This window comes from Parus major, chromosome 1A (assembly GCF_001522545.3).
Source record: "Parus major isolate Abel chromosome 1A, Parus_major1.1, whole genome shotgun sequence".
Classification (NCBI taxonomy): domain Eukaryota; kingdom Metazoa; phylum Chordata; class Aves; order Passeriformes; family Paridae; genus Parus; species Parus major.
The window spans coordinates 28,107,182-28,131,848 of NC_031773.1; the positions used below are offsets into that span (position 1 = coordinate 28,107,182).

Here is a 24,667-nt window from a genome sequence, read left to right on the forward strand (position 1 = left end):
AAATGTAGTTCCCTTAAGATCATTTGATATAATTTCATCATGAATATTTGCAGTCACTAACATAATCAGCCACAGCACAGAAAACATAGATGTTCTAATTTTGCTTATTACCATAATGACTGAAAACATTCTTACATTGATTTTGGCATCTTGAGTCTTGAATATGCTGGCCATGGAAAAATGCATTAATGGTGGTCATTTAAGAAAATTTTCATTAGGTTTCTGATAAAATTATGAAATATTTTTATCAAAAAAACCTGCATGACCAGTTTCTGGTACACTGATTTCTCTTCTGATATAATTTTTCCATAATATTTTACTAAAATTAAAAATCCAAAGAAAAGTTTAAAAGAGCAATAAATCCTTGAGACTTTAGAGTGAGAGCTGCAGAAAAAAAAAATAAATTTGAAAGTCGCTACATATAGAAGAAAACTAACTCCAGCAAATTCACTCAAAGTCATTCTGTCTTCACCTGGGAAGAGCCATAACCAGTGGTTATGGCAGCATGGCTACATGGGCAGCACCTTTCACCATTTTGCTACAAGCAATTTTCTCACCTAAACTACGTGGCAGCACATCTCGTGCAGCATTCCTGCTGTAGCATGAAGAATGGAGTTAAGGGCACTCTTTCTTTGGTATCAGAGGCTGATCATGTTCCCAGGTGTTTGCCCTTCTCCTCTACGTAGCAAAATAAAGATTTTGCAAATTAGAGGTGCTGATTAGGAACAACCTCATAGTCTCTCAAAAGACATTACACAGATAATCTGTAGGGTTTATGCTATAGGAATATATAAATATTCTTAAAATTTATTGTCCTCTTTCATACATTTTGATGAGGAAGGCCACTGTGTGCTTTCAGAGTAGATAAAAAACTGTTTTCTGAAAGCATAAAACTCTCTCATTTCAGCATTCTTAATCCACTTACATTTACAGACCAAGGATTTGAGTACAATTAAAAGAAAAAATAATGAAAATGAAAAAATAATACAAAAACAATGTAAGGAAAGAGACACAGAAGGATTATTAATCAACTTTCTGAAATTTGTGAGAGAGGATATTCATTCAAAGGGAGGGTTTTGGAGATGAAAAAAATGTTCAAAGTCCACAGTGACTTCAAGATTACTGTCATGAGAGCAAATCAAGACAAGCAAAGAACAATCCTCTCAATCAGAGATAAAGATCAAGCATAACTTTCTTCCCCAGTGCAGACATCTGTTGTAATGGAGGAGACCATACAGCATCTGAGCTACAAAAATGGGTAGTTTTTGCGAGGTTTTATAGATAGAAAAAATACATTAATCTTGACATCATGAAGGTAAACTGACTGAAATTCTCTCTAGCTCTGCAGAATTAGAATGCATTTCCCCAGTTTCAGATTTAGAAATCCTTTTTCACTGCAGCTGCCTGCAATGTTTGCTCATGATCTCTGCTACCTCATAGTTTTGGAAATCTTTCCAAGATTTCCATGGTTTTAAAATAATACTATTTTTATTTTCTATTCTATTTCTGCTGGAGTACTTTATGCTTGCAAATCTTTCAGCTGTTCTTTGCACCCCTAATTAAATCCAAAACTGCTACAAGAAATTGCCTCACAAGCAGGTCACGTTCTGCACAAACATCGCAGCTCCGTGGGTGGTTGTTTGAAGTACATACTTGCTATATCTTGCAATCTAGAAATCTCATTCCATGTCCTCAGCAGCACTGTAATATCCCCCTATCTATTTATCATTTCAGCAGTATCAGTCTTTTGCTATGTATTCCTACCATACATTTTTACTGCCATTTCTGGTTTGAGTATCTTCTCTAGAAGAAACCTTTGTACTTTACTGTGCAAAATCTCAGATGAATATGTAATCTTTCAAAGCCAGATCCTAGAAATTAAATTCTTGATTAAAGGGCATTACAACTTTCCTGTACTCAAGTTCTCAGACTACTGAGTTAATACAAATTTCCCTGATGGGTGCTGGGACGACTTTCTAACAGTTTCTCAAACATGTTGCCTGGATAATGGTCATACTAAAGCCAAAGCTGAAGGCTGACTTTAGCTACAAAGCTGGACCTTTTATCAACTACCTACTGCAGCACTGGCAGGAAGACTGGGTCAAAAGAGCTCCTGTTGAAGTGTGGCTTTGTTTTGGGCTTAGCCAGGCTGAAGTGTGCTGATGCTTTGGCAGGATGCCCTGATGCCCTGATAATGGATTGTCAGGCATTGGAAGCCCAATATTTAAAAATAATTATTCCAATAATGCAACACCATGGCCATTGTCATAAAATTAAGAAGGGTTTTGTGCTAGTAAAAAAGTTGTAATATGTGATTTCTATTATCTTGCTTTAAGTTTACATGAGAATAGAACTTACTAGCCTTTAACCTATGCCTACTCCCTCCACAAAGGAATGGGTTTGCATTAAGTAAATGCCAAAGAAAACTGACTTCTAACATCTTTCTGAACAGATAATGATTTATTTTTTATTCCTAAGTTTACTCTCTACATTTTCTTTTGCTTCATTTTGTCTCTTTTTAATCCTCTTAGATGATAAACCAGTCCATTCCCATCATTGCAGATAACCAAGTCATCAAACCAGTGACCTGTCCTTAGTCTGATAGTTCCCATCCCCTTGCTTCATTTCCCAACTGTCCGTAATACATTTTGTTTGAAATTAAATAGTCCCTGAGTGAAATTCATAAGCAATCTTTTTAGCAGGTATCCTCTCTTCCAGAGGAATACCTTGTCATCAAACTGTGCTCACTCTTGTTGCCATGTAGTACTTCAATGAGTTGTGAATTCTTTATCAGCAGAGTGGCACAAATAAATAGAGGATAAATCCACCCCACAGCAATCAGGAGAGGGGAATTCTGGATCTGAATGCTCTCAAGCTGAGGACAAATACATCAGGTCAGTTCTTTGTCTTCTGCAAGAATGTTAAGGAAAGAAATGGCTGATCCATGAGTTTTAAAGAAACCATGTAAGAATCATGATGGAAGAAGTTACACAGAATATAGACAACAAATTCCAGCCCAGCACACGTCACCTTACAGCCCCAAATCAGGTACCAAAGTACCAAAGGACATGGATCTTCTAAATACCTCTAGTTTTGCATCCCAGGGGCTTCATTTTGAGGTACTTGATTGTCTTCAGGCAGGCATATGGTGCTCCAAAGGCTCATTCAGGTACAACTTCTCTATGTTGTGCAGTCCCACACTGCTCACTATAATTTGTAATAATCTTAATAATTAAAAATTGAAAATAGTATCAATGTTTTATCAGATGAATTAATGGCTATCCATCACATAAGAAATACTTTGCATTAACAAAGTAAGTTGTCAAACACCAGCCAGTCTTCACTTCTGAGTCACCTCCATTAAGATGCACACTTTTTGAATCAGGGACTTGTTCAGTCAGCCATTATTTCCTTCTCCTTCACAAAGTTGTAGTGTTATCTGCTGATCTAGCTGCACACAAACCAGAGAACTGACAACACATTTATTGACCATCAAGCTGGTATTGAGTATTTTGTCTGCCTTTTCTCTCCTTTTTCTTTCTTTTCACTGGCAGTTACTGTTAGTTTTCCTGTACAAAACTATCACCCTAGACAAATCAGGGAGTTTGTGGCTTCAGCAGTTCTTAATGATAAATGGACTGCAGTTTCATGTTGATTCTATATCCCATCTTGTCCTTCCTGACTGTTCAGAGAACAGGCTTTTTTTTTTTTTCTGCTTTGTTGTTTGTTTGCTTGGAGGCTTACCTCCAAAACACAGAAAAAAATGCTGGACACTAAGAGATATTTAGGAGAGCTGCCAAAGGTCACAGCAGTAATGCTCAGGAACGTGTATCTGCTAAGTCCCAGTGAAAAACCGGCTGTTCATTCTTTGTGTTTCTCACAGAAGGGGATGGGTCTCAAGGCCTCCACCAGGGCAACCTGACACCCTGCTGCAGTCTGGGTGCTGCACCCTTATGTCTGCCTTCCAGTGATTCAACCATTTGAAATGATTCCTTTCTGGATATTTCAGAAAATCGTTTTGAAAGAAAGGTGCCATAGCCCCCAGAAACAGGATACCAGTGCTATTGCTGATTTAAATGCAAGCCATTGTGTTGTCAATGCCTATAATTACCTGCTTTATTACTTTGAGTTTTGGCTTTCCCTTTCCGTTTGTATGAATATCTTTGATCTGAGTTAATACCTTCATTTGGAGATTTAGACAGCTGTAGTGTACATACAAGGGATGGCATTGTTTCCATAATGATGGAAGTTTCCTCACCTGCTGTTTCATTTTATCTGTAATTTAGTTAAATCAGGAGTTCTTATTCTCTTGAATCACCTTCTGCTTGACAAAGACACAGTTTGGATCAAAAGGGCAAGGGCAGTGTGTTTTTACCTTCAGAACTCTGCATTTAGCTCCCATTGCTTCTGTCACTTTCATTCAATTCTCTCTCACAATTTAAAGTACATCTAAATAGATATTGCAGGTGGTTATAAAATTACGGAACAATGGAATCACACAGAATTTCAGCATATTTTATGGATTTTGTGCTTAAATTGTCAGCAAATGAAATTACCAGCTTACAACTGCATGTTTCTTTGTCTGAGATACTTACTATATACATTCAGAAAAATTAAACTGTGACCTAAAGGCCACATCATAACAGCCAGCTCCATCACCTTTTGTGAACAAATGTAATACTTAACACTTACATGGTGGTTAGATCAGGTTCTCAGAGTATTTTTGAATAACAAATGCTTGCTCAATCAAAATGAATCACTCCGTTGGGACTACTGCTGAAAGGAGATCATATACTCAAAAGAGTTGCACTGTTTAGATGCCTGAGGATGTTTTATTCATAAGTTAAGATACTGTGACTATCATTTCTTATTCAGAAAATCTCAAGGTCAAGCATTTAGAGTTAGAATAATGCCACCAAATGCCACTGTGACAATATGTTAGGAAATAACTTGAATAATACTCTGTTCCCATGAATCTGTAGTCTCACCCAAGGGATAGAACAGCCACCAACATCAGACAGGCAGCTGTGGAAAGCATCCTTTGACATTTAGCATTCCATGCACAGCTCCAGGCTCCATTGCAAGCGTTAAAACCCTGCTCTGAAGAGATGTTTTAATTTCCTTATGAACATTTCATTATATTAGAGTACCATACATGCCTCACAAACAGTAAATATTTTTTCTCAAACACTCTAGAAAATGAAAGAATCATTTATCTCCAAATGGGGGGGGCAGAAATTAAAGGAAATGTTTCCCATTTAATTTTGATGTAAAATCTGATCATTACCATTGCATTTTCAAAAAAAGGAAATTCAGTGTATTGTTACTTTAAATTTCAGTTCATGGCTCACACTTTGCAGAAGATAGGGTTTCTTTCTTTCCTTAAAGCTCTTCTTAAAAGTGAGGACACATTTGTAAAAAATCTGTGGGTAAATGCCTTGACAAATTTCCTACACAGGAATTTTATACTGGAGGCAAGGACAGAATCTAGTCCCACAGAACTCAGCTGCTGCAATTCCACATTTTACAATTCCGTATTCAACTGTCTGAAACAAAAGACCATTTTTCCTTTCTCTATGGATCCCTCCATCATAAGAACGGATCACAACACAAAGCCTCTTTCACTACACAATTCTTAAGTCTTCCTCAGAACTCTATCCATCCTTCACATTTCCTGTGGGAAAATAATTAATAAAAGGCTGTATAATAACATAAACACAGAAGAAGATTGAATTGAGGGGAATCTCAGTTTCAGTATCTTTCTTCTTGCTACCATAATATTCTTTTATGCCCTTTCTAGCAGCAATTTCTGAGGGGTTTAAGAAAAGCAGGCATAGACCCCAAAAATTCTTTACCACAGAATTGCAAATTATGTCCACACATGATCTCCCTATGTACATGGGAGGAATAAGAGCAGGCTGAAGGCTGGGAAAGCCACGCCTGGACTGCCCACATTATTTACTGTGGACTCTATTGTAGCTTGGCTGAGAACATTAAAACTGCTTAGAAAAAGCCAGCCTCAGGGTATCTGCTAGTGGATGGGGCTGTAAATGTGCTTGGATCAGAATATCCTGACCCTCATGAACTGACTAAAAGAAATCTTGGCTCTACTCTAAAGCATCTAGAACATCCAATCCTTCTTTTCTTTTGGGAGGTCTCTGCAGTCAGCTTCATGTACAGCTTTCTGGCAGGCCTGATTTTCATAAGCAGCTCTGAAATATCAGGAATGCTTCAGCTTTTAGAGGGAAATATTCATTATTTTGTCTATTGCTATTCCTACTATTTTGCCCTAGAGAACCACCCATTATCGATTTAATTATATCATATCTAAACCCCCATAAAATAGTCCTTTGCACATTTCCCACTAAAATACAGCAGAATAATCTAGTAAATCTGGTGCATCTAGTAAATTCTGTTTATTTGTGTATACTAAGAGATACAAAAGAAACTTCTATGGAATAAAGTTGTATGATGTACTAATTATGAACCCTGAAAAAAAGCTTATTCATTTCAGGAGTCTATTAATATAGATTTGTTTTTATTTCAACTTTGAAAGACTCTGTTTTTATACATCATTAAGACATTAAAAGGAAAAAAAAAAAAAAACTGCAGTAAATTATGCCCACATTCTGATTCTTATTAGTAGTGTCGTGCAAATTGTTACACTCCAGTAGAATGATCTGTCTGTAGCTGAGATAAGCAGCTCCACATGAATGTAGGTATCCAGCACAGAGATCTTGCCACAAAGAGCTAACAAAGAGCCCTGGAAAAGTCCTTCTGCCTCAGATGTTCTGGGTAACCAGAGAAAGGTCAGAGATATCCTCTGAAGGGTGCATATACATGTGTGCCTGTATGTACAGCCTCTACTGTACATACAGGAAACTGATTTGTATGAATTGTACCAATCTGATGTTCTAGGAATAAGGAATGCATGTTGATTTATTTTATAGCAAGCATGTGTCAATGTGCTCTTTAAAACACACAACATCAGGAATGTGACACTATTTTCACAGTTTCTCCTCCATATATGTATCTCTGGAAAGCAGCAGTTCTTTTGACTCAACACCTTGTTTCAGTGCATTCTGCACCTACACCAGTTGCTCTGATAACCTTTGTGGTTAGACTCTGTGGCATGTGCCCTTCCCACACACATACTTTTTGTGAATTTGTCTGTCTGGATCTGATTTTACCTTAACATTCCTTCACAGCCACATGATGGTCTTTCAACAAGAACCTCGGCATAATATGCTATTTTATTCTTTATTCAATTGTTAAAAATATGACAGGCTAGAAATCTCCTAATGCCTAAAAGCAATTTAAATCCTAGAATCAAATTTCTTGTAATGTTCATACTTTGGATGGACAATTATGCTGATAACAAACTGAATTATGAATTGCTCTACCTGCAAAAATTTCTGTCCAAAACCAGGGGTGTTAGAAGGCACAGAAAATTGCTCATATATTACAATGAAGAACATAAAAGAGGCTAGTAAACACCAGTGACAGCTGAAGTTCTGACAGTAGAAATGCTAATTGGTTCTTTTAAAGTATCATTTCTCAGAACTCTAACATTTGAAGAAAATGATGGTAAAAAGCAAACACTGCATGTGACAAAGAAAAGACCTTTTATATAGTATTTTTACAATTATTTCCTGATGTTAGATTAAGAGACCACAGCATAAAACATAAGTTCTACCACATAGTAGGGGATTTACCTTCTACATCTGCATTCCTTTAGTATATGGAGCAGGAGGAAGAAGTTTTCAAGGATGAAGTTTTCTCATTCACCTGATTCTAATTTTTCAATTCATTAAACTTTTTTAGATTCTGAACAGAGCATCATTTTTTTACTGTATTTTAGGAATAGCACTTCATCTGTTTGCTCAACTAAGCCTCAAAAGCACTAAAGACAAACCTGTCCTTTGAAGATAACAAATCACTTCACAGTTCCTGAACAGATTCAGCATCAAAAAGGTCCTCAGAGGAAAAAGTACCAGCTGTAGGCCAGCTGCTTTGCCAAAGACAATATACCAGTCTTATGCAAATTTACTTTTCTTCTGTTTGCTAAGGTCCTTGTTGTGTAAATTCAAGTCAAACAAGCTCTTGGTGCAACTGGGTCTCTTCTTGCTCTGACACTCTTGAGCCCATATTGGAGCATTCTCAAGCGTTGAAGGGCTGAGCTCAATCAAAAAATGAGGCAGTGACTTTATGAACCTATGTTTCTACAGTCAAACTGGACCTCTGTCCTGCAGTTTTACTTTACAGAGCTCTTTCTCTACCAGAAAGATGGGAAACAAATGGCAGTACAGCTATGCAAAGCTGAATGACAGTCCCCAGGGCAGGGACAGGCAGGGATGAGCACTGAAGGACCACGGCAGGTCCTATGAACGGGATGGTTAATATTAAAAGGTCATAGTTCTAGCTTACTGGGGCACAGGTTATTTGCTGCATAGGATGGTTCTTAGCATCACAGAGAAGAACAGCTTCAAATAAAAGGCAAAACTAAGAAGTCAGGATAAAATAAAAGAGTAAAATAAAAATGCATGATGTGGAGAGAAGGGGGAAGGTTGATATGATTTCCTATTTACTGATTAAAAAATACTAAAAAGCTGATATAAATTAATAGCAGAATATACCCTTTGGCTTCTTTTGAAAACGAGGATCATAAAAAAAAAAATCTTAGAGCCAGTATGAATACTGTAATAATACTGAGTCTGCACTTGCTGTGAGATAGACCCAAATCATGCTTTTTCTCCATTAGATTGTCTTTTATTTTAAACTGTCCTTTAATCACCTTGTTCCTTGACACCCCACACCCCACTGAACTATATATTCCCTGAAGTATCTCAGCTGGCTCCTGCCAGTCAAGCTGACAAGGATCTCCACCCAGCTTTTAACAGAACTGCTATTTCAGAAACTGATTGGTTTCCTTCCTTCAAGCAAATGCAACAGCAGGTGAGTACAAGTCACGCTCTGAACAGATACACTGAAAATATGCTGAAAAATATTGAGTGAAATGGGGTGATGACAATTTACAGAGATACAGTTTCTTATCTCTTACTGACTTTCTCCTCCTGTATTATTAATTTCCCTGTATCATTCTTTTTATGAGCACTGTTTCCTTTTCAGATCATCTCTCTCCATTCCTGCCTTTCCCAACCACTCCACAGAGTATCAATCTTATCAATAACTCCTTCTTATACAGCAGTCATCCCATCCTCCAAAATCATCTCTCCTTCACACATCTCTTAAAATAGTTGTTGAAAGCATCCAGCCCAGAGGTTTCTTTTTATCTGGAAAATTTAATTTTGCTCCACACATCCCAAGATGTACGTCCCTAGCTTTGCTGTGAGAAACTCTCGGAGTATGGGAGAGGTAGAGGACTCTCAGTCTCTAAGAGATAGATATAATTAGATGGAGTATATTGTTTTTTCCTCTTGGGAAAAACAAATAGACAAGAGTTCATACACAGTAACATTATATCATAAATCATTCTGGGACAATAAGCAACTGATGGGCTGCTTGAGCCATTACTGAAATGTCTGAGTGTGCGTTTATGTGAAAATGTTGTGAAACAGAAAACTACTCTTTGCCTTGGACATGCCGGAAGGAGATAAGTACTATCTGTATCAGGTGTCTAGCAAAGATTTAGGGCTTATGGACAGGGTGAGATGGTGAACTCTGCCCTGTAGTTTTTCAGGATTGTTTAAGTAACACAGTTTAATAATTTGTCAATCATTTAGCTAAAAAGCATTACTTGCAAGGTGTAAAAGAAAGTGGCTTTACAGAAGAAAAGTGTTGGGATTAATTATATGGCAGGGTTGCAGCATGTATCATAAATTATGCATGTTGAAACTTGAGTTTTATGAAGGAGAAAATCTTTTGTCTGTCAGGCAACCATGCCATGGCCAGAGCCTGTTCCACTGCCAGAGACAGGGCGGGACAGGGGGCACTGGGCCAGGCCCAGCCCCAGGCAGAACTCCATGAGCAGGAAAGGGGGAATCTGGCACAGGGAGTGTCAGGACTAACCAGGCCCTCAGGACCCAGGGAAGTTCAGTGCTGAATCTGAAGCACATTCTGACTCCTAGAAGAAAGACTTCACATCTCCTTCCAGAAACTTCTTTCCTGCAGAAAAAAAAAAACCCATGCCTTTTTAGCTGCCTTTGTGGGACAGCTGTCATCCGAGCTATATATCCTAGGGAAGATGCTAGGTGACCTGACCAAACTGCCTGGCTTAACACAGCATCTGATGTATCCACTGGCAGGTTAGGGTGAAGGTAGGTACTGCCTTCCCCAGTCATTTCAACATGTGCTGAGGGTGGATGGAAGATGTTCCCTTTGCTCCAAGGAGCAACTTCATGTGTTTTGGCAAGTTTTATCAGACCTTTAGGAGAAAAATTAGGATTGAATAAAATATATCCTTAACTACGTGCCGATCTAGATCACCCATCTCAAAAGTGTATCCTAAAAACCAGTAAAAGCTAACAGAAGGACAACAAACACTCTAAGTATGAAATAGCCTCCTTAGGAGCAGAGACTGCATGGCTGCACAGTTGTGCTAAGCACCCCATCTAGGAGATATATTTGGGAAGAATATCCAGATGTACTCATATACAGCTGGATACCAAGGGGATAGATAGGGATGAATTCCTTTGAATTGAAATGTATTTGAATTGAAGTGTAGGAGCCAAGGACGATCAAATGAAGTCAGAAGGAAGCAGTTTTAAGTTAAGTACAGGAACATTCTGGAAAATGGAATCAATTTTTAAAATCAGTTATTTATAAAGGTCATTAAAAACCTTATTGTTCTAAGCAGGAAGAACTTTAATATACACTGAAAATACATTTAAACTGCTGTAATATAAAAGACTGACTTCTACTAAGCAGAATAAAGTAGCTTCAGATGGTGTGAACATCTGACTTCATTGATTCTGCCTTCCTTGCAAAGACAACATTCCCAGACGATGTCTACATGAGAAAGCTTTACAGTGTGACAGAAACAGATGAACATATTGGAGCATTGAAACATACTCAAAAGAACATACCCATGTGTAGGATTTGAGACTCTCCAAATGTGGACATTAATATGCTTGCCCTGCAGATGGAGCCCACTTTCTAATTTCCTCCAGAAGGAATCTAGAACTGAACCAATGCGCTGCAAGACCTGACCTTAGATTGAAAGAAAGTGTTAATAGTTTCTCAGCTTGTTTCCTTGCGTACCCATTGCAGGCAGAAGTTCTGCAAGAGAAAGGAAAGGAGTTTTGTCCTCATCAGCAGGGTGTAGGAGGTCAAACTACCAGCTGTCAGGAACTGCCACAAAGTGAGGAGTTAATGGAGTTTTAATGAGTCAGCTGGGCCAATAATCACACATCTACCTGGCTTCTGACCTGACTTCATGATAGGAATGTAATTTTAAGCTGTCTTCCTCTGAAAGATCTGAAAATTTGTACATTCTCATTGAGGATCATACTAGTTGTCAAATTTGTAGGGAATTAAAAGTCACAGGATTTCACAGATTAAGAACATTTGCATTTCTCCCATTCAAATTCCCAATTATCTATCATCTGTGCTGAAAAAAAAATCAACTGGTCACTGAACTTAAAACCCCTTTTGTTAAGAATAGAATCAGGAACTCCTCTTCATTAGTACTAGCAAATTGCTTTAAGGATAATCAGAAAAGGATGGTACCAATAGAAGTGCTTACTAAAATGAGAGATGACTAACACATGAATCTTTTCCCTAAATTCAGATCAGTGCATAATGATAATCTTCTTTCCTAAATGCAGGGGTGCAGATGTTTTGCTTATATAGATAATACTTAGGAAGCTGAGTATTGCAGTCATACAAAACTCCCTAAATTCAGCTTTTCATGTACACAACCCTGCAAAATAGCTGCTAGGATTAAGAGAATGAATTACAAATAAATAAAATTAAGTAAAAAGGATGTTTATCATATAAACACTCTAACAGCTAACCTGAATTCCCTGGTAGAACATTTCTACTCCAGGAATTTAACCTATGGGCACACATAATTAGCTCTTTCACCTTAAAGTCGCTGAAAGAATGATTTGCTTAAGAAGATTAGGTTTTTTAGTGTTCAATAGAAGTACTGACAAATGATCCTAAAATGATTATAGGGGAACTCTTTCAACACCATCTTCTGATCCTTTATTTTGAAATAGTATGCCTTTCAGTCAAAAACCTTTAAAGCTGACCTTTTGTGTTTTTCCAAATCAATGCTCAACTTTTAATACTTTCTGTATTCAAATCGTGTATGTGATCAGATGGTTTTCAAGGTTCTTTTCATCCACATGAACGATGACCACAATAGTCTCCTCAAATAGAACTTTAGTGCTAGTTTATTTCTTCTGCTCATTGTAACTGCATGCAGCTTCCTGTCTGCACTGGAGCACTTTACCATGCCTATACTGATGCAACAACTCTTTTTGAACTGTGCTGTACCAAAATCACTTAAGTTAAAAATAATTTTCTAAAATGGGGGCATTTTAAGGGCAGGTAGAAGACAGAAGAAGTGATACTGAAAAGCAAAGACAGAAGAAAGTTAACTCAGTTGGGTCATGGCAGGGAAATGGATTTTTTCTATCATTTTGCCTGTATAACATAAATGTGATATGTGGAGTAAGCACTGTAATAGAATAAGCATTGTAAGACACCTTTAGTGGCTTTGTAGCTATTGTGTGCATTACAGTCTAATTCCTCATATAAAAGCTAAGGATCAAATTTTGAATTACTGACACAGACTTACAGAATAATACTCTTTTTTAAGGTATAGAATTATCTGGATCTTCTGTTGCTGCACAGTTTTATACATGCATTGAAATTATGTGAGCTTTATTTCTATTTTTCCTATTCTTATCATTCTCAGGCTTCGGAAATTTATCATACTCAGCTGTTAGCATCATCTGAAAAATGTTGCACTCATTTTATCAACTGATGCAACAAACAGAAATCAATTTATATTATTAATTCCTGCTCAATAAAAATGAGTAGACTTTCCTACTTTAAGTTATGCTGCCATCTGCAGGCAATCCAGGTTGGAAGAGGTCTCTGGTCCCCAGTTTAACTGCCTCCACAAAACAATCATAGTAATAGATATAATAAAAAGGGAAAAAGTATGTGCTGATCAATGCAATTGCTCACCATCCTCAGTTTGATGCCAGACCTCCCTTCCTGAACCCAGATCAGCTCCTTTTCCAAGTGACTCCCCTCAGTTTATATACTTGTTTATATACTTCTTCTGTGGTGTGGAATATCCCTTTGGTCAGTGCTGAAATAGGCACTCCCAGCTATGCACTACTGAATCTTGAAATCACCAGCATTAACTTAATTTTAGGCATTCACCAAATGTCTGATAAAGCAATCAACAACTTGTCCCTGCTGACTCAGGGCTTTAACCTTTTAACATTAAGTACCTGAACACAATGAAATACAATATATTAAGGAAACCTCAGTACAACAACTTTTTAGTTAGAAACTTTTAGGCTGTAAACTTGTAACATTATTGCTTGAATAGAATTTATTACAAAACATTTACAAAATTACTATGAATTACAAGATACATTTTTTTGCTGCACATACTTTTCCAGGGCTTTTTGTAAGCCAGATGTCTACACAAACAGGAAATTCATGCTGGCTGCCCATGGTTTCTTTAAGTTCTGTTAGACCAGCCTGATGTAAGAGTTTTACTCCAATTAATTCAATCCATTTAGAGTTTGGAATGATTTTGAAATATTTCAAAGTATTTTGGCAATTTTTTTTTCCTTATCTGTATGAATCAAAATCTACAAATTTTACCTGTTCATGACTTAAACCTGTTATTCTCCCTTATGTTCTTGGCATTACATGTAAAATACCAACTTTGTACAATATTCCTGCAATCTTTCATTAAGTGGAATCTTAAAAATCACATTTCATTATTTCTCTCAGACAGACTGTTGCATAACATGAAGGATCAAGGTCAAACGATATATGAAGAGAGAGTTTTAAATCATTCAGATGGTTGTCCTCAGTTTTGATCTCTTTTTCACTACTTTCCAAAAAATATGAGAGATTCTGAACATTTTTCAAAATGAGTCTGTAGCATCCAGGTATATTCAGCTGTAACGGAGACACTCTGAATTTGCACAACTCCAGCTCATCCTTAGAAAGCCTTTCATGGTACCATTGTCCAACTTTATTACTGGGGTACTTGATACTATGTCCCACCATTGGAAGAACCACCTTCAAAGAAAAAAACAAATATATTTGAGGTAATGCTCACCCATTCCCCTTTAAATAAATGTGATCATTTAAAATGTACTTAAACCTTTCATTTTGGGGCCTGAAATAGTGAACCAGCAGATTCTCTTGTGAAATGAAGCTGTGCATGGCAGGTATATTGAATGTAATTAAAGCAGAAAAAATAATCAATGTACCAGGATTCAGAAAACAAAGCAGTACACAGCAGTAAAGACATTCAGCTGCCATATAGTCAGTTGCCATGCAAGACTTCACAACTACACTCTGAAACCTTCAAAAATTAGAATGTCAACTGCTTTTGAAAGTTTTTCCCAGTAGACTGAAATCTTTCCCGAATTATTCTGCTTCAGGATAAATACTGCCATACTTCAAATGACACTGTACTTATTTCCACTACAAAGTAAATTTGTTATGAGAGTGGAAATTAGCTTACATCTATTTTCTTTGATGAGCATTCTGGCAGGGATGGAGACTGCACCAGTTAAATTAATAACATTATTTAAAACAAAACATTTTAATCAAATAAAAAGATCAACAACTCAGCATTTTTCATACAGACTTACTTGGTATATAGAGTATTTGTTAGCTGATTCTTCTGAAGCAGTGACTACATGAACCTGACAAGACATTCAAGAAGAAAAAGACACCAACCTTTTAAAAAGTAAAAACATATGTTTTCTTTTAGGAATTATGCACTGTACTCACAAACTTGCAAAGAATATTCAGGTTATTTGACTACTGCAGGGGCAATAAACTCATGTGTGAAAAAAATCTTAAGATATGCTTACTTTAAATTAATCAGTGGTGATGGCATTAGCACCACTATTCTTTGAATCTGAAGTTAACAAAGTCAGTGCTGTCTTGTGCTTCATCAGCAAATGTAAAAATACAAAGAAAAATGTTTTATATTAAGAAGGAATATATCTACATAAAACTCAGTAACTCAATACTGAATTTAATACATCTGCTTTTAATTTTATTTTACCTAATTATTTCATTAACATTCACTCTAAAAAATATTGGTAAAGAAAAATCTCAGTTGAAACACAAGCTACTCCATAGGGACTGGAGGTAACCTTTCAAATGCTCTTGCCGTCAAGTTTGTAAGAGATTCATCCAAAATAAATTAATTACATCCTGCCTCTGCACACACCTATTTATTCTCCAGTAAAATACTGCACAGTTTATGATTGATATGATCTGGAGAAAAATAGACATATAAAGATATCCAGCTGCAAACACTGCCAAGTCCACCACTAAACCCTTATCACATACCTCCAGGGATGATGTCTCAACCACTTCTCTGTGCAGCCTGTTCCAGTGCTTGATAACCCTTTTGGTGAAGAATATTTTCTAATACACAATCTAAATTTTTCTGGCACAACTTGAGGCTATTTCTTCTTGTCCTACCACTTGCTACTTGGCAACTGTCTTCACAATAAGGTATGCTAACCCTAAAAGAAGAGAGCACTTCAGAATGAACTTCAGCATGTCAGAATCTGGGACCAGACACTTCACTGCCAGATTCTACTCACTGGCTGACCTATGGCTTCATGCATAGCTCCCAGGCTGAGCTATGGGCAAGCAGAAGCACCCCCTTGCCCTTTACTACCTTACCAAGAAGGCTGCTTCATTTTTTGAACAGCTGCTACCAGTTTAGACCCAGCACCAGTGAAATTGTGCTAAACATGTTTTGCCTCTGTAGCTGCAATGGGATTATCAGGTCAGCCTGAGGCCACCTTTCACACTGAACTCACAGTCACCATTGTATTTAGGAAAGCCTGATGTGGAGAGCAAGACTCAGATCTGCACTGACCAGTAATATGGGTACACTCAAGAGTCTACTCTGAAAGTCTTACCCAGTCAGATCCTAAGAAGAACATTATATACCATGGAGACTAAATTTTCACATGTATCATTTCCAACCTTCTGTTCCTTCCTCTCACTTGAACAAAATGAACAGCCAAAACAGATTAAAACTTGTAGGTCTATTTAAGGTGAAACAAAAAAAAATAAAAAATCATACATCATGTGTTCTAACTTTGTCACAAATATTAAATATTTTAATGAATGAACCAAAATAAAGGCATTAGAGCCTTTATTTTGGTTCCATCCATCTGCTTATGGATTCAAGTGCATTAAGTTGTTTGGGGTTTTTCTGTTGTTGCTGTTTTTCTTTTTACAAGAACTACTTTACAAGAAGACTCACCTTGTCATTCAGGGAAATGCTTTCATCATTTTCTTCCATGAAGACAAGATCACCCTCAACCACTTTTGAGCCATAAGTCTTCAGCCTATATGATGCTGCTTCATTCCAAATTTTACTGCAATAAGCATGGACATAGAATATGCGCAACGAGTGAGGAATGCTGAGCCATCCTTTGGTACAACCTTCCTGATTTACACCGTAGCGATTTAAAGCTCGTAGCAACATCTTCTCTCTTACTTTAAATTCTGGCAGCATCTCAAGCGTGCCCTTTGCATCTTCTGATATAAACAAAAATAACCATGTCAGTAATCCCTGATTATTCAAGTATTACCTGACATTTAAAAAGATAAAATAATCAAATAGAGAAAAAAGCTGTCAATCATGTCTCCATGCTTTGATTATCTCCTTTCCTTCAATGTGTCACCTTAGACAAATTTCATCTTGTGTGCCTATCAACACAGACTCATGATTTTTTTCTGTTTCATGCATTATAAATTAAACTAGCTATCATTCAGTTGTTTGGCCTAGTTTGAACAATTTTTTTTTTAGAAACTTCCTTTATACTCCAAAGGGTTTTTTTTGAACCAGGTAACTGAAAGTAAAAACCAAGCTATAAAAGAATATTAAATCTCTACTTCTCATCATTTCAGAAGATGTTTTTCACGGCAGGTAAGAACCATGTCTTTATTTTACAGGCAAAAATTACACTGGCCTCAGGGAAGTCTGACCCTTAACCAAGATGAAAATGCATTTAATCATATTTTTACTACATTATATAAATGCTGTATGTTAAAAATTGTATGGGTTTTTTCTTTTCATATTACAAGTGATTACCTGATGAAGCCTTTTGCACAGACTTCTATGTCTGCTTTCAGGAAAAGGCAAGCAGCTGCTTTCAGGGTTCACATTAATGTTTTTCCATGCATCATACAGCCATGTACAGAACAGAATCATTCACCTTATATTTTTTTGTGAAACCAAACATACTTTTGTCTTTTAAAACTATATATCGTAATTGGTATGTCAATCTAAAGTGATAAGCAGGCTAATAGATGTGAAATATTTGAGAAGAAAAATACATTTGAAGTTGAGAGCAACTTCAAATTGGTGAGAAAGCTCAGCTGAATGATAAAAGCAATAAATATGGCAAACAGAGCACTCTACTTGGCAGACTACTGCCTTTGACCTATTTTGCTGATTTTAGTTCAAGAAAGAAAGAAAGATGTGTTAAGTTCTGAGTATGTGTTGAGTGCTGCATTCCTGAATACTCCCTCACTAGGGAGAAGTTCATTATCCAAAAGCAGACAAATTGAAGTAGGCCAGAACTCCTCAGATAAATCTTAGTCTCTTGTATTATGATACACAGTGTTTACTTCTCTATTTTCTCGCACCTGTAGTACATTAATTTTCCACTATTTTGCACATTTAGGGACTCATCCTCATACAATTTTTAAATGTGCAACTCTATTGAGTTTCACAGAATCAAGTATAAGTGGCATAAAGCAGAGGAAAATAAAAAGTATCTCCCTGTGCAGCAACACCTTATTACCTCACAATATTGACTCTACATAAATATATGGACAATTTAAGTGGACATACCAGTTTGAAGAAAGTATCTTTTTGCATTGTTTACAGGATCATCAATATCTTCGGGTGTGAAAAATAACTTCACAGCTTCCACCTTAAAAGAACAATTTATTTTGTTTTCAGTTAAATACAACTATTTCTCAGCTGAACAGGTTATCATGCATCTGATTCTGCCTTAACATACTCTGCAAGCTCTCAAAATTAAATCGGTTCTTTAGAGTCAAAATCAAATTTGCCCTTTCACAGAAGATCCCTTGAATCACAGAACAATGTATTGTGTCCCTTCTCAGATTAAAAAGAGGTTTTAGTCACCCAGAAAATGTAAAAGTTTTCAAAGCTCTGTGAGAAACCAATCACTTTCTTAGTCATCCAGCTCAAACTTCTCCAACTGAAATTGTCATCATTCTATCCTGAACAGGAAGGCTCCTTCCTTCCATCCTGCATGCTTCATACAGAATTTAGACTGAGACTTTCCAGAATTTAGTATGACACTTTCCACAGTGTCATACAAAGGCACAACTATTTTTTATTTTGTTTTTTAATACTAATCTGTATTAGGTTAGATGACACTGTGACAAGGAAAACACTACAGTAATCTCTGCTACTTGCAATATATGAAGAGCTGCTCAGTTTGCTAGCACTTCTACCAACCTATGACACCTGGCTCTTGTCCTCCTCTGTGTTGGACTGTGCAAGCACATACTGGCACATTTTTAATATGAATAGTAGTTCCTACCTATTTTAAATTAAAGTAACTAAGTCAAGACTAAGGATTTAAATCATTACTCCTCAGGGACTGGCATCTGGTCCAACTGCTATCTGATGTCAGATACATCAACAGCAACTTTCATGGGCTGCCCTCTAATCTTGAATCCTGTATTTGAAAGATAAGTTTTCCTGATTTTTCTCAGGATCAAAACAAGATTAGAAGAAAAGGATACTCAAGTATCTTTTTGACTTTGTAGTGTCTGATTAGTGTTTTACCTGTGCCAAACACTGTGTCACATACACTGAAAAGTACATTTATCTTATTAATTATTGCTCAATAAGCTCAGAACTGAGAGCTTGGGAAAGTAGTCAAGGAATAATGGAAAGCAGCAATTCTTCTATACAGCAGATAAATTACCACAGTATTGAAAAGCAAATCCTTTCTTATGAGCTTATGTGACATTCTTAAGAATAAATAGACCCCCAGCAGGATAAAGAAGCTACAGTTCAGAGGCAATCAGGACCATGAATAAACACTGTATGAAGACTGCCTCTTTTCAGTGTTCAAACCCTGTATGGAATGCAACCACTTTCCTGCCAACTGGCACGATGACAATCCCAATCACATTCCAATCACAGAACTATCACTCCAGAACTATTTAAAGCTTCACTTGCTGTTTAAAAAAAGGTTTTAGTTTCAGTATGAATATCTTCATGCTTATGTTATCAAAAATGATCTAGCAATTGCTCCAGCACACAGATGAATTTATCTCACAAATGAAATTATTCACTCAGGTCAATTCCAGTGCTAGATATTGCAACAGTAATATGAAATTCTCTTGACAATAAGTACCCAAACTAGAAAATGGAAATACCATTTTTTCTTTCAGTAAAGCCAGTCCTATTTGATCTGTCTGAACAATTTGTCCTTGCCCAAATCGCTGAGGTCCATAGTAATTCACAAAACCTTTTATCTAGAATGAGAAAGAATAAACATGTTGCATGCATGAAAGTACTGCACATGATTAATAAGACTGGGCATAAAACACACAATACACGTCTATATTTACATCCAAAATGCATAAAACCAGAATCAGAAGTTACATGAAACAAAATAAATACTCATACATCATTGCAACATTCTGGCACTAAAAAGATGTCTAAAAAGATTATCAAGTTCTACCATTGTCTTCACATCATTAGAAAGATCCCAGGTAAATGAAACAAAATTATTTCTATATAGTTAATTACCATAATTACAATTATAGGTCAAGCCAAAGTAATTAAGCTTTTTAAATGTGTCAGATTATGGAATCTCTACTCAAGCAAATGCAGCACAGCTAATGAACTGGACATTTTTTCTTGAAAACACTAATCTTTTTCACATGAGATAATTTCTGTTATTATTGCAATATAAAGGTCAAAGGCGAAGACTTCTTTGAATTGGGATTTTAAATCTGATGAGTTCAAGGTCACATGTGAGAAGTAAAATCACAGTCATGTGACCTAAGGAGAACACCTTTTTCCACAAAACAGTAAGTATACATGGAGCAGACACACAAAATCATATACTTGTTTTCCAAATGGTTATTAAGTTCAAATTTTATAATCTTGCTTGGGACACCTATAGGTCCCATACACAATTTTGCTATCACAGAAGATGAAAAATGTATATTTTGGATTAATACATATCCTGTTTTGTCATTCATCTTCTGACCAGCAAGGTAAATCTAATAAAGCAAGACACACAATCATAGTAATTTGTGTTTATTTTCCAAACAGCAAAATAAAACAAATAAGATGGAGTGAAGAAAGCATTATAGTACCAGCTGAATGCTTTCCTCAATAATAAAATTAATTTCCAAAGTATATGTAATGTATTTTGCTTTTTCACACTAGATAGTTTTCATTCAAGATTTTATTCCTGGATTAATCTTCTTCAAGCAATTTATATTATAGTCATTACTTTGAAAGATAGGACAAGAAAATAAATACTGTAAAAAACATCTACTGGTTTTCCCTTACATTATTTTCTTTTATTTTTCTTAATGGTTTACAAATGTCTGATGATCAGAGTTTCCTTCAGGGACTACAGAAAACAGAATCAAAATCCACTGCATTTCAGGGGAATCCTTCTTGGAGATGGACATTCCACATATGTTCATACCATTAAAGTTTTTCATTCAAGCCAGCCATGCATGTTCCTCACAAAACCAAAAAAGGCAACCAGCTGTCATGTGCACTGAGCATATGTGTGTATATACACATATCACATACACATTATATGGGTGTGTAAGCACATTGTTTCCCCCCCTCATCTGCCACAGTGAGACCCATCACTTTGGGTGCAGCAATCCCTCTTATATCCACATTCATTTGTTACTGAATTCCCCTTGTCTTCTGCTGCCCCACGCTGGGGTCTCCAGTCTGTAACACAGAATCAATTAACTTGTAGTCCCTTCTTGGAAGGTAATTTTACTCCTGATTCCCTAAAAAATGCAGGAAGGATAGAAAATACAAAAAGCACCAAACTTGGAAAATATTGCCATTATTGTGCTATTTCAGGCATTTTCCTTAAAAGTATTTTTTATAACAGCAAATAACTCATTATCAGCAACCATGAGCCTTTCTTACCTCAACACTTTCCATTGCTTCAGATATTCTCTCCTTCAGATCTGTAGAAGAGTCATGACTGTGGTGTTGGAGATCTCTCACAACTATGTCAAAGTGATTGCCCTTCAGCTGACCAAGTCTGAGGTGCTGGCATGCTGGACGGATATTGTATATTTTCATACCCTTTTTTTCCATTTTGTTTCCAACTTCCTTCAAGCTGAATAAATAATTAGGAAAAATTATAAACCATCTTCTACTAAAGCTATACAACTCCTAATGAATGTCTTTTTCACCTTTGCACTGATACTAAAAATACTTAAAAAATAAAATGGGTTGTAAAACAATTATTATGAGAAAACCAAATCAAATGCAGAGATAGAAGTCTTAAAATTTAGTTATAATCCAGAAATACTTTATAAATATTTGCATCATTGGCATTTTTATTATATCGACAGATGCTGGAATAAAACAATTGATCAAACTTTCTCAGAGTAACTGCACTGAATTTTTAATTTTTTAACATGAAAAACTAGTCATTTTCTTACTCTTCACTCCTCATTTCACTCCTGTTTTTCATTAAAGAGAAAGGCAAAGAAAATGTAATGTGCTGTAGCAGACTCCAAAACACAATTGCTCTTTCTCAGTCAGCTTTAACATAAACAGTTCAACGTGCTGATTCTTTGGGTGTGCTCACACATGCTAGTAATTGGAAACACAGCTGACAGTTCAAATATTTATCCTTTAAAATATCCACTCAATCTCTTGTTCTTATGTGTAAGTAACAGCCATTCAAATCAAAGGAAAATTTCAGCATAAGAGCTTGAATTCTAAGCAGTATTTTAATAAGTTTATAAACTCTTTATTTATAAAAAATATTAATTTATCCTGCTGTGTGGATGCATTTACCTATTTTTCTTCATCATTTAAACACTAACGTGAAGTTTTGCTAATTATCACTTGGACAACTGGCCTCCAGTTTCCAGTGGAGTTTTACCATTGACTTGAGTGGTGAGTTGGTTATTTCCTAAAGCCACAAAAGATTAAAGCAATTTCCAGTGTGCTCTATACAGCCAAGGAGAAGACACATCAAGAACATTTCAAGAGATCGTACCGTTTTGATACTTATTAATACCAAAACCTAGGTGCTGAACTGCTTGTACCCAGATTCCAAGTACCTCTCAGGAGTCACCTTCTTCACAACCATAGGCTGCAAAGTGATAGCCTTCTTATCTTTGATGCCAGTGTAACTGAAGTCTGAAGGAAGAACATCAAGTTCAGCTGCCAACAAGCTGATTGCTTCTAGCGTTTCTAGGTTTTCTTTCTGAAGGGTGAAAGCTGAAACAATCATCTCAGAATTATTAGGAACTCGCCTTTATGTTTCAGTGCTCTGCCATGACAGATGGGCAGGTTCTTCTTTCCCTCAAACTGTAATAGCTTGTAAACTGTAAAGAAACTGAAAACTAAAGCAAATGGGACTTTTACAGCACAGAAGGGAAAAAATAAAAACATTACACAAAACTCAAGCCAACCAAAAAACCGTGATGCCCTTAAAAATATTACCTCGTAAAATGCAACAGACATTCATGGATGTATTGCAAGAAACATTCTCTGTATCAGAAACTGCTTTAAAGAATGAGATCATAAGTTAAATTTAACCTTACTAACTTGTTCAATATCTACATGCACCTCCTAAACTCCCACAATTACTTTCAAGGGAAAGCTATCACCCTGGGAAAGCCAGAGTTAGTTAGTGGCTACAATCAAAAGAACCATAACCACTACCATGAGCAGTTTATGTCAAATCGCTGCAGTAACTTGATTCCTCCATTTCATTCTCCAGGGATGTAACAGCACTGCACTGATAATGATTTATTTCAACATAAACAATGGGTCGACCGGGCCTATGTGTCATATAAGAATGATCCTCAGTTTCAGTCTTTCTACAGAACACCATAATACCTGCCATTTTCACTAAAAATTACGTATTTACCTGTATAAACATCTTGCTTCTCCTGAAAACCACCAGCAGACCTTTTTCTGGACCAATTTTTTTCTCGAAACCGTACCATTATTGACATATTTGGCTGATCATTGACATCTGTCACAGTAAAAGATTTTGTTTCTAAAAGCTTTCCAAACTTTCTGTTGATAAAGTGGTGAACTATTTTTCTGTGCTCTTTGTTTCCATCAGGCTCAAAGGAAAATGTAGAACTTTCTATTTTTGCATCTAAAAATTTAAAGAAATCACTTGTTTCCTTTTCAGTCACTAACTGACAAAGTTCTCTGTAATCAGGATTTTCTTTTACAATAATTTCTTTGTCTCTTGTAATCGTGACTAGAAAGGGGAATTTCTGCCTAACAGCACTGTGTAAATCCGCTCGAATTTTCTTGTCCAACCTGGGTCCTAGCGAGAACTCCCTAGTGCCAGCATCCGTGTTTGTTTCCAAGCCCCACGTATCCTTCAGATCACAAGCAAATTTGCTGAGCAGTTCGCTCACGGGCTTGCCGAGTAAGGACTCCAGCACAGGGGCCTCGCCGAGACCGGACTGCAGCTCGGGGTCTCCCTCACGCTCACTTCTGCTGGGGGATGAGCCCGCCGCCGGGCTTGGGCCGCGCCCCGGGGGTCCGGGCGCAGCATCCCGGGGGCACTCGGGGGCACCCGGCCCGGGGGGCTCCGTCCTCCGCTTTTTGGGCTCCCGCGGGCACGGGCTGCCCTGTGCCGGCGGCGCTTCGCTGGTCTTCTGGAGCAGTTCAGCCCGGGTGTCCCTGAGGAAGAGTTCGGGCACCTCGAGCTCTGTCACAAGGAAGTCTCTCGGAGAGTTTTTGATGGTGCCGCGGAAGCCGGTGTGCTCCGTCACGTAACTGAAGGAGGGCAGCATGGCTGCGGCCTGCCCTGCTCCCGGCCAGGCCCGCCGCCCCTGCAGCGGGCGCAAAGGAAAAAGGGAGAGGGGCGGAATAGAATCAGCTGCTACAAAAAGGGCTGCTGAAAGGCGGGACGGGAGGCAGGCAGGCAGGGATGGATGGACGGATGGATGCAGGGACACAGGCACGGAGCGAGGCAGGGACACAGAGCAGGGAGCCCCACGCGCCCCGGAAGCCGCCGCCAGGGGGCGCCATGACCTCCTCCCATCAAAGGGGTCCATGGACGTTACCAAATTCCCCAGGGCCGGGGGGAAAGACGAGGCAAAGAGCCCAACGAGTCCCCCCCTCGCGGCCAGACATGGGGCGCGCCGGGGGCGGGGTCCCTTTCGGCCGCCTATGGGAAGGCCAGGTGGGAGAGCGCTTCCGCTG

At 37.5% G+C, this 24,667-nt stretch overlaps 1 protein-coding gene across 5 annotated transcripts; it reads right to left on the reverse strand.

The window, feature by feature from the left end:
- Window positions 1-13,467: 13,467 nt before the first annotated feature.
- On the reverse strand, window positions 13,468-24,645 carry PUS7L (pseudouridine synthase 7 like). 5 transcript variants are annotated; one of them, XM_015627879.3, is made up of 8 exons: window positions 23,367-24,624; window positions 22,552-22,711; window positions 21,398-21,593; window positions 19,639-19,737; window positions 18,068-18,149; window positions 16,469-16,746; window positions 14,823-14,876; window positions 13,468-14,241 (listed from the first exon to the last, which is right to left on the reverse strand). In XM_015627879.3, the coding sequence occupies exons 1-8, from the start codon at window positions 24,517-24,519 to the stop codon at window positions 13,918-13,920; spliced, it is 2,346 nt and encodes a 781-aa protein (XP_015483365.1). In that variant the 5' UTR covers window positions 24,520-24,624; the 3' UTR covers window positions 13,468-13,917. The 5 variants fall into 5 exon arrangements, with proteins under 5 accessions (XP_015483365.1, XP_015483367.1, XP_033370709.1 ...); XM_015627881.3 differs by having other exon boundaries at window positions 22,552-22,697; window positions 23,367-23,471; XM_033514818.1 differs by having other exon boundaries at window positions 14,137-14,241; window positions 14,823-14,910; window positions 23,367-24,644.
- Between the last annotated feature and the right edge of the window lie 22 nt (window positions 24,646-24,667).

What these genes read in the sequence shown, in the direction of transcription:
- PUS7L (XM_015627879.3), bottom strand. Translation starts at nt 24,519, where the DNA reads ATGGACCCCTTTGATGGGAGGAGGTCATGGCGCCCCCTGGCGGCGGCT. An exon ending in AAGCAATGGAAAGTGTTGAG is followed by an intron (nt 19,738 to 21,397) that starts GTAAGAAAGGCT and finishes TTCTCATTCTAG; the next exon opens with ATAAAAGGTTTTGTGAATTA. An exon ending in CTTTACTGAAAGAAAAAATG is followed by an intron (nt 18,150 to 19,638) that starts GTATTTCCATTT and finishes TGTTCTTTTAAG; the next exon opens with GTGGAAGCTGTGAAGTTATT.